Raw genomic sequence first — 8,149 nt, 5'->3', positions numbered from 1 at the left:
CAGCAGCTGCTGCTGCCGCCGCCGCAGCAGCAGCCGCAACGGCAGCAGCAGCAGCAGCAGCCACCGCAGCAGCAGCAGGAAACTCGTGCGCAGGAGCCGCAACAGGAAGCATCACACCTCGAGTACCAGCAGCAGCAGCAGCAGCATCAGCAGCAGCAGCAGACACGGCAAAATCTGACTCACCAAGGAATCGCAGCACAGCAGCAGGTGCAGCTGCAGTCTCCGAGCTCACCTGAGCAGCAGCAGCAGCAGCAGCAGCAGCAACGGCAGCAGCAGCTCTTGCCACAGCAGCAGCAGCAGCAGCAGCTGCAGCAGCTGGATGCTGGCTATACCCCTAGAGCGCCGCTGTATTCCCTGCTGCCGCTGCAGCACCGCAGGAAAGAGGGGGTGGGAAGCACAGCAGCAGCAGCAGCAGCAGCAGCAGCAGCAGCAACAGGAGCAGCAGCGGGCGCAGAAAGAGCTCCCATCACCCCGCGTGATGCACTAGAGCAGCAGCAACATGATGCAGCAGCAGCAGCAGCAGCAGCAAGAGCGTGTCTTCCGTCTAGCACCTGCACGGCAGCGTCACCTCGAACGCAGCAGCAGCAGCAGCACGAGGGAGCAGCAGCAGGAGCTGCTGCTGCAGCAAGGGGCTATCCAGCCTCGCCACGGTACGCTTTAGAGTCTCCTCGCTTGCTGACGCAGCAGCAGCAGCAGCAGCAGCAAGACATCGCAGCAGCAGCAGCAGCGCGAGCCTACCTGGCCTCTCCAAGGTGCCCTCTTGAGTCTCCTCGTTTGCTGCAGCAGCAGCAGCAGCAGCAGCAGCCGCAGCAGAAGCTGCAAACTCTGAATGCTGCGGCCAGCCCAAGAAGCCCTCGACCTGCCCGTTTCCCGGCCGAAGCAGCAGCAGCAGCAGCAGCTGCTGCTGCTGCTGCTGCTGCGCAGCAGCACAAGCTGCTGCACCGCGCAGCACCTGCAGACGTCGAGGGCCTTGTCCACGCAGTGGTGAGAGCGGTGCTGCAGCAGCTGCATCCTGGTATTGCTGCTGCTGCAGACAAGTCAGCAGCAGCAGCAGCAGCTGACAAAGACAAGTCAGCAGCAGCAGCAGCTGCTGCTGCTGCTGCTGCTGAAGCAGCAGAGTCTCAGGGCTCTCCTGCTGCTGCTCTGGCGAGCAGCGACGACGAGGACTTCCAGCGATCGCTCGACACTGAACGCTATATCAGCAGCAGCAGCAGCAGAAGCAGCAGCAGCAGCAGCAGCAGCAGCAGCAGCAGCGTGTTTCATGTGCCGCACTTCTCAGTGGCACAGATGGATAAGTGTAGGGAGCAGCAGCACCAGTCGCTCGGGTCTTGGAAAGCGGCCTCGACTTCGTTTTCTGCTGCTGCTGCTGCTGCTGCTGCTGCGCCACAGCCGTTGGCAGCAGCAGCAGCAGCAGCAGCAACAGCTGCAGCAGGCGAGGCTTCTGCAGCAGCTGCTGCTGATAGGCAAGTTGGGAGCAGCACAGAGTCTGCGCTGTCGCCAGCTTCGCCTGCTGCCGTCACCGCAGCTGCAGCAGCAACAGCAGCAGCGACAGCAGCAGCAACAGCAGCAGCAGGAGAAACAGCAAGAGCAGCAGCAACAGCTGCAACAGCGGCACCGGCAGCAACACCAACAGGCCCAGCAGCGTCAGACTCAGAAGCAGAGGCCTCAGCAGCAGCAGCGCCAGCAGCAGCTCGAGTGTTAGGAGATGAAGCAGCAGCAGCAGCAGCAGCAACAGCAGGGGCGCTGCAGGCAGCAGCAGCTACAGCAAAGCCTGCTGCTTCGTACCCAACCGCTGCAGCAGCAGCAGATACGCGAAAGGCGGTGTCACCAAGCTTTAGCGACGCAGCAGCAACAGCAGCAGCAGCAGGAGCAGCAGCACCAACAGCAGCAGCAGCAGCTGCTGCTGCAGACGCGGCTTCTAGTGCGGTGCAGCAGGGCAGTACTGCTGCTGCTGCTCTACCTCAAATAGCGGCCAGCAGTCAGCAGCAGCAAGAGCAAGTGCAGCAGCAGCAGCAGGAGGCGGAGCAACGAGAGCAGCAGGAGGAGGGGCCAGAGCGATGGATGCAGCAGCAGCAGCAGCAACAGCAGCAGCAGCAGCAACAGCAGCAGCAGCAGGAGATGGAGCAGCAACATGAAGTAAAGTGCCAGCAGCAGCAGGAAGAGCAGCTGCAGGAAATGCAGTTGCGGCAACAGATTCAGCACTATTTGCAACGGCAGCAGCAGCAGCAGCAGCAGCAGCAGCAACAGCAGCAGCAGCAGCAGCAGCAGCAGCAAGACTGGGCTCTGCTGCTAGATTTGCCTAGAATGCAGCACCCCTCAGAAGCACACTGCGCAGACACCCCAGCGCCGTCCCCCCGGCGGCAGCAGCGTGCTGCTGCTGCTGCTGCAACTGGCTATTTACTGCAGCAGACACAACCTGCTGCTGCTGCTGCTGCTGCTGCTGCTGCTGCTGTTGGCAGCATTTGTGCCGAGCCCGAGGAGGAAACGACAGCAACAGAAGCCGCAGGAGCAGCAGAAGCAGAATCGAAGCCCAGATCAGCAGCAGCAGCAGCAGCAGCAGCAGCAAAGGTAGCGGGAGCGAAAGCAGCAGCAACAGCCGCAGCCGCAGATGAAACGGCAGCAGCAGCAGCGGTCGCAGCAACAGCAACGGCAGCAGCAGCAGCAGCAGCAGCAGCAAGCGACACGGAGTTCTGTGCGGACAAAGCCAGCACCTTCGGCCAAGACCCGCAGCAGCAGCGGCAGCAGCAAGAGCAGCAGGGGGACCAGCAGAAGCAACTGCCGCAGCAGCTGCAGCTGCAGCAGGAACTGCAGCACCAGTTGAGCCGGCAGCAGCCATTGTTGCAGACGCAACAGCAGCAGCAACTACACCAGTCGCAGCAAGACAAGGACCGATATGAACAGCAAGAGCAGCAGCAGCAACAGCAGCAGCCCTCTCACGATCAGCTGCAGCAGCAGCCGCTGCAGCAGCAGCCGCTGCGGCCGCAGCCGCAGGAGAATGACTTGGTCCCGCTGCCGCAGAAGCAGCAGCAGCTGCAGCAGCAGCAGCAGGAGCAGCAGGAGGGCCAGCAGCTCTTAAAGCAACTGTCGCCGCAGCAGCAGCAGATGCAGCAAGAGGACGAGGGCAAAAAGCAGCAAGTGCAGCAGCTGGAACAGCAGCAGGAGAAGCCGCTGGACCAGCAGCAGCAGCAGCAGCAGCAGCAGCAACCGGAGCAACAGCAGCAGCAACCGGAGCAGCAGCAGCAGCAGCAGCAGCAGCAGCAGCAACCGGAGCAGCAGCATCAGCAGCAGCAGCAGCAACCGGAGCAGGAGCAGCAGCAGCAGCAACCGGAGCAGCAGCAGCAGCAGCAGCAGCAGCAACCGGAGCAGCAGCAGCAGCAGCAGCAATCGGAGCAGCAGCAGCAGCAGCAGCAGCTGGAGCCGCAGCAGCAGCAGCAGCTACGGGACCTGACAGCAATGCACATTGACTATGCTGGGGGGCCGCTGCGGCTTGAGGAGCAGCAGCAAGACAGCAGCCCCGAAGCTGCGCTGCGGATAGCTTTGCTGCTGCTGCAGGAGGCGGGGGTTTTGTCAGCAAACAGTGCAACGGTAAAAGCTGCTGCTGCTGCTGCTGCTGCTGCTGCTGCTGCTGCTGCGCGTGCTGCTGCTGCGCGTGCTGCTGCTGCTGCACGCGCTGGTGCAGCAGACACTGCTGGGGTAGTGGAGCTGCTGCCGAGGTGCTGATGCTGCTGCTGCTGCTGCTGCTGCTGCTGCTGCTGGTTTGATTAGGAGTTTGTGAGATCGGAGGACATCCGACCGACTGAAGAACTCTACCGTAAAGTGGTAAACCCTAAACCCTAAACCCTAAACCCTAAACCCTAAACCCGCAAACCCCAAAAACTGCGTTGGCTGTTCGCCTATAGTGTATCGTGCCTCTCGGTTTAGGGTTTAGGGTTTGGGGTGCACTGTACGGTAGGGTTTAGGGTTTAGTGTTCTAGGGTTTAGGGTTTAGTGTTCTAGGGTTTAGGGTTTAGGGTTTAGTGTTCTAGGGTTTAGGGTTTGTCTGCAGCATGAGGCAGTCAACGCCACGCGCTCTGGCAGTGGGGCCGCACATGCCGCGGCAGCGCCCGCAGCAGCAGCAGCAGCAGCTGCTGCTGCTGCTGCAGACCCAGCAGCAGCAGCGGCAGCAGCAGCAGCAGCAGCAGCAGCTTCTCCTGCTGCTGCACTTCCTGTTTCTGCTGACTTCGTGGAGCTTATAGTCGACTTGATGTTTGAAATTGCTCTTGACGCAGAGACTAAACATCTGCCAGTGTGTTTGCTGCTGCTGCTGCTGCTGTTGCTGCTGCTGCTGCTGCTTCTGTTGCTGCTGCTGCTTCTAGTGCTGCTGCTGCTGCTGCTGCTGCTGGTGCTCTTGGCATTGTTGCTATTGCTGCTGCTGGCGTTGCTGTTGGAGGTGCTGTTGCTATGTTGCTGCTGCTGCGGGCGCTTCTGTCGCTGCTGCTGCTGTCGCTGCTGCTGCTGCTGCAGGGATTGCTGCTGCTACTGGCGTTGCTTATGCGGCTGCTCGTGCTGCTGGTGCTGCTGCTGCTGTTCATCTTGCTGCTGCCGTTGCTGCTGCTGCATGTGGCGCTCTGGCCTGCGAGAGTCTTGCTGCGGCGGCAGCACATTCGCTGCTGCTGCTGTTGCTGCTGCTGCTGCTGCTGCTGCTGCTGCTGCTCAGGGAGCTGCCCCTAGTGTTTTTGTCTCGGAGTCCCCCAACCCCCGCAGCAAGCTGCTGCGAGAGCAAGCAGCAAAACTGCAGCAGCAGCTAAACCCTCAGCTGCAGCAGCAAAGCTCAAACCCTCCCTTCATCAAGTGGAAAGACCTTCTGCATCAAGTAAGCCCTGCGTCTAGGGTTTAGGGTTTAGGGTTTAGGGTTTGGGTACTGCGGTAGAGGCGCGCAAGGGACAGACTTGTGCTTTAGGGTTTAGGGTTTAGGGTTTAGGGTTTAGGGTTTGGAGGTTTGAGCTTCAGGTCGTGCAGCGCGCTGCAGTTGGCTACTGTGAAGCCCTGCTGCTGCCAGAAGAGCAGCAGCGGCCTGAGTTGCTGCTGCTGCTGCCATATTTCAAACCCTCGAAAGACGTATACGGAGGTAAAGACTAGGGTTTAGGGTTTAGGGTTTAGGGTTTAGGGTTTAGTGTTGAGGGTTTAGGGTTTGGGGTTTAGGGTTTGCGGTTTTGGTCTCCTGCGGACCGTGCCTTTGCCGCCAGCGAGAGGTTCCGAAGCTTGCAGCGCTGCTGCTGCTGCTGCTGCTGCTGCTGCTGCTGCTGCAGGTGCTGCAGCAGCAGCAGATCTCACCACTGTTGCATTTGAGAGACACCTGGGGCCCCAGCGGCTGCAGCGCCGGCTGCTGTCTCTCCCTTGCGAGCAGCTAGCAGCAATCTTTAGCCCCCGGCAGCAGCAGCAACAGCAGCAGCAGCAGCAGCAGCAGCAGCAGCAGAGAGAACAGCCCCAGCAAGCCCAAATGCAGCAGCAGCAGCAGCAGGGGCAGGAAGAGAAGCTCCAGCAACCCCAGATGCAGCAGCAGCAGCAGCAGCGGCAGGAAGAGAAGCTCCAGCAAGCTCAGGTGCAGCAGCAGCGGCATCAGCAGCAGCAGCAGCAGCAGCAAACTCAGCAGGAAGGGGAAGATCACCACAAGCAGCAGCAGCAGCAGCAAGACGCTGCCGCTTGGCGAGGGGCAGCAGCAATGGTGCCTCCAACGGGCAGCACGCAGCAGCAGCAGCAAAAGCAGCAGCAGCACGTGGAACAGCAGCAGCAGCAAGTGGAACAGCAGCAGAAGCAGCGGCAGCAGCATGTGGAGCAGCAGCTGCAGCAGCACCAGCAACTGGAACAGCAGGAAAAACCGCAGCAGCTGCTTCTGCAGGGACATCAGATGCAGCAGCAACTGCAGCAGCAGCTGCAGCAGCAGCAGCTACAAGAGCAGCAGCAGCAAGCAGCACAGGCTGGAAAGCCCCCGAAAGCCTCTGTTGCTGATGCTGCTGCTGCTGCTGCATCCCCTGCAGCTGCAGCAGCAGCAACTGCTGCTGCAGCAGCATTCAGCAGCAGGTGCAGCAGCGTCAGCTTGAGCTCTCCCCGAGATGACAGCAGCAGCATCAGCAGCAGCAGCAGCGATGAGGCCCCTTCTTTGAGGCGCGCTGTGCTGCCGAGCCCTTGGTCAAAAGATCAGCAGCAGCAGCAGCAGCAGCAGCAGCAGGTGCTGCTGCAGCAGATGATGCAGCGCGAGCAGCAGCAGCTGTGGCACCACCGACTGCCTGCAGCAAGCGACGGCAGCAGCAGCAGCGACGAAGACTCTGTGCCCCTTGCAGACCTTCCTGCTGCAGCAGCAGCAACTGCAGCACCTAGAGCTGCTGCAGCAGCAGCAGCACTGGCTGATTGTGCTGCAGTTGCTGCAACAGCAGCAACTGACTGTGCTGCTGGTGCAGCAACTCAGGCAGAAGCAACTGCAGCAGCAGCTTGCTCTGCTGCAGCAGCAGCTGCAACGCTGCAACACACAGGCGACCGCAACATTAGTCCACCGCTGCTGCAGCAGCAGCAGCAGCAACAGTAGCAGCAGCAGCAACAGTAGCAGCAGCAGCAACAGCAGCAGCAGCACCTTGAACAGCACTTTTCCGTTTAAGCCGCGGACGAATTGAGCGGCAGCAAACCCTGAGCTCTAAACCACATTGGTGTCCAAAATGCAAACCCTAAACCCCAAACCCTAAACCCTAAACCCTAAACCCTAGGGTTTAGCCCCAAGTGCGCATCGAAGCTGTTGTCCTTGTCGCGAACAGGGATCGCCCTCTCTGCTGCTGCTGCTGCTAGTGTTCTAGTGCTGCTGCTGCTGTTCTAGTGCTGCTGCTGCTGCCGTTGCTGCGGCAATTTCTGCTGCTGCTGCTGCTGCTGCTGTTGCTGCTGCTGCTAGTGCGGGGCCTAGCCTGGCCTCTCCAGATTTCCGATGTCTAGCAGCTCTTTTGCTGCAACCCTAAACCCTAAACCCTCGGACAAAGTGGTGGAGCTGGGAGGAGCGCTGCGAGCGCCAGAAACCCGCCCCCAAACCCTAAACCCTAAACCCTAAACCCTAAAAACTTGACCCTGCGTTGAACAGCTCAAGAAATCTTGCCACCAAGTCAGCCGAAGGCCCGCCGCTCTGGCTCGGGCCCGGAGCAGCAGCAGCAGCAGCAGCAGCAACAGCAGCAACAGCAGCACGAGCAGCAGCAGCAGTACGAGCAGCAGCAGCAGCAGTTATTCCTGCAGAGGGATCCACAGCAGCAAATGACGCGGGGGAATAAATAATGCTGCCAACACAAGCAGCAGCAGCATGTGTTACGGCGCTGGGCCTCAGCAGCAGCAGCAGCAGCAGCAGCAGCAACACGAACTCGAATGGCTGATTTATAAACAGATCCTTGCTGCGACAGTTTTGCGATACATGGCAATGTGCTGCTGTTGCTGCAGCAGCAGCAGCAGAAATATGTTGCTGATGCTGCAGCGCAGCGCCCAAACACAGATGACCGCATCGGCAGCTCCAGCAGCAGCAGCAGCAGCAGCAGCAGCAGCAGCTGCTGCTGCTGCAGCTCTCTGCCCTAAGCCGACGAGCAGCAGCCAAGCAAAAAGAAATTTTGGGTTCTTTTAAAGTGACTTTTGCTTCGTGCTGTGTCGCTTATTCCTGCAGCAGCAAGCAGTGTTGCTGCTGATTCCTGCTGCTGCTGCTGCTGCTGCTGCTGCTGCTGCTGCAGCGCTGCTACAGCAACGCCAGAGGCTGACGGGTGGTTATTGCTTCTCCGTTTGAGTTCCGCGCGCATTTTCTGCTTCCGGCTGGACGCGCAGCAGCAACAGCAGCAGCAGCAGCAGCAGCAGCACCCTTGGATCGTGCTGTCTTTCCTTTGCGCTGCAGCAGCGCCGCGTGTTACGGCAGCAGCAGCAGCAGCAGCAGCACACCCAACAGCAGCAGGAATTTGACGCTTAATTTAGCGTGGCACCCCAGCAGCAGGAGCAGCAGCAGTCCAGTGCTTCACTGACGTGCGCGTTCACAGCAGCAGCAGCAGCTGCAGCAGCAGCAGCAGCAGCAGCAGCAGTAGTAGTAGCAGCAGCAGCTGCGGAGCAGCAGCGGCAGCAGCGTCAGAGTCAGTTGCTGCCTCTTCCACTCTAGCTGCTGCCC

At 60.2% G+C, this 8,149-nt stretch overlaps 1 protein-coding gene across 1 annotated transcript in view; it reads left to right on the top strand.

The window, feature by feature from the left end:
• Positions 1-6,562, top strand: part of ENH_00001290 (hypothetical protein, conserved) — a gene marked incomplete at both ends in the record, with an annotated part of 10,542 nt that extends 3,980 nt beyond the window's left edge. The window contains 4 exons of the mRNA XM_013583918.1: positions 1-993; positions 4,697-4,852; positions 4,990-5,107; positions 5,289-6,562. Of these exons, the coding sequence (XP_013439372.1) occupies positions 1-993; positions 4,697-4,852; positions 4,990-5,107; positions 5,289-6,562 (2,541 nt within the window). The remainder of the gene's footprint in view (positions 994-4,696; positions 4,853-4,989; positions 5,108-5,288) is intronic.
• Between the last annotated feature and the right edge of the window lie 1,587 nt (positions 6,563-8,149).

Source organism: Eimeria necatrix, genomic scaffold (assembly GCF_000499385.1).
Source record: "Eimeria necatrix Houghton genomic scaffold, Enh_scaff103, whole genome shotgun sequence".
NCBI lineage: Eukaryota > Apicomplexa > Conoidasida > Eucoccidiorida > Eimeriidae > Eimeria > Eimeria necatrix.
The sequence above is the reverse complement of the archived record's forward strand: the minus strand, read 5'-3'. Positions and strand labels throughout refer to the sequence as shown.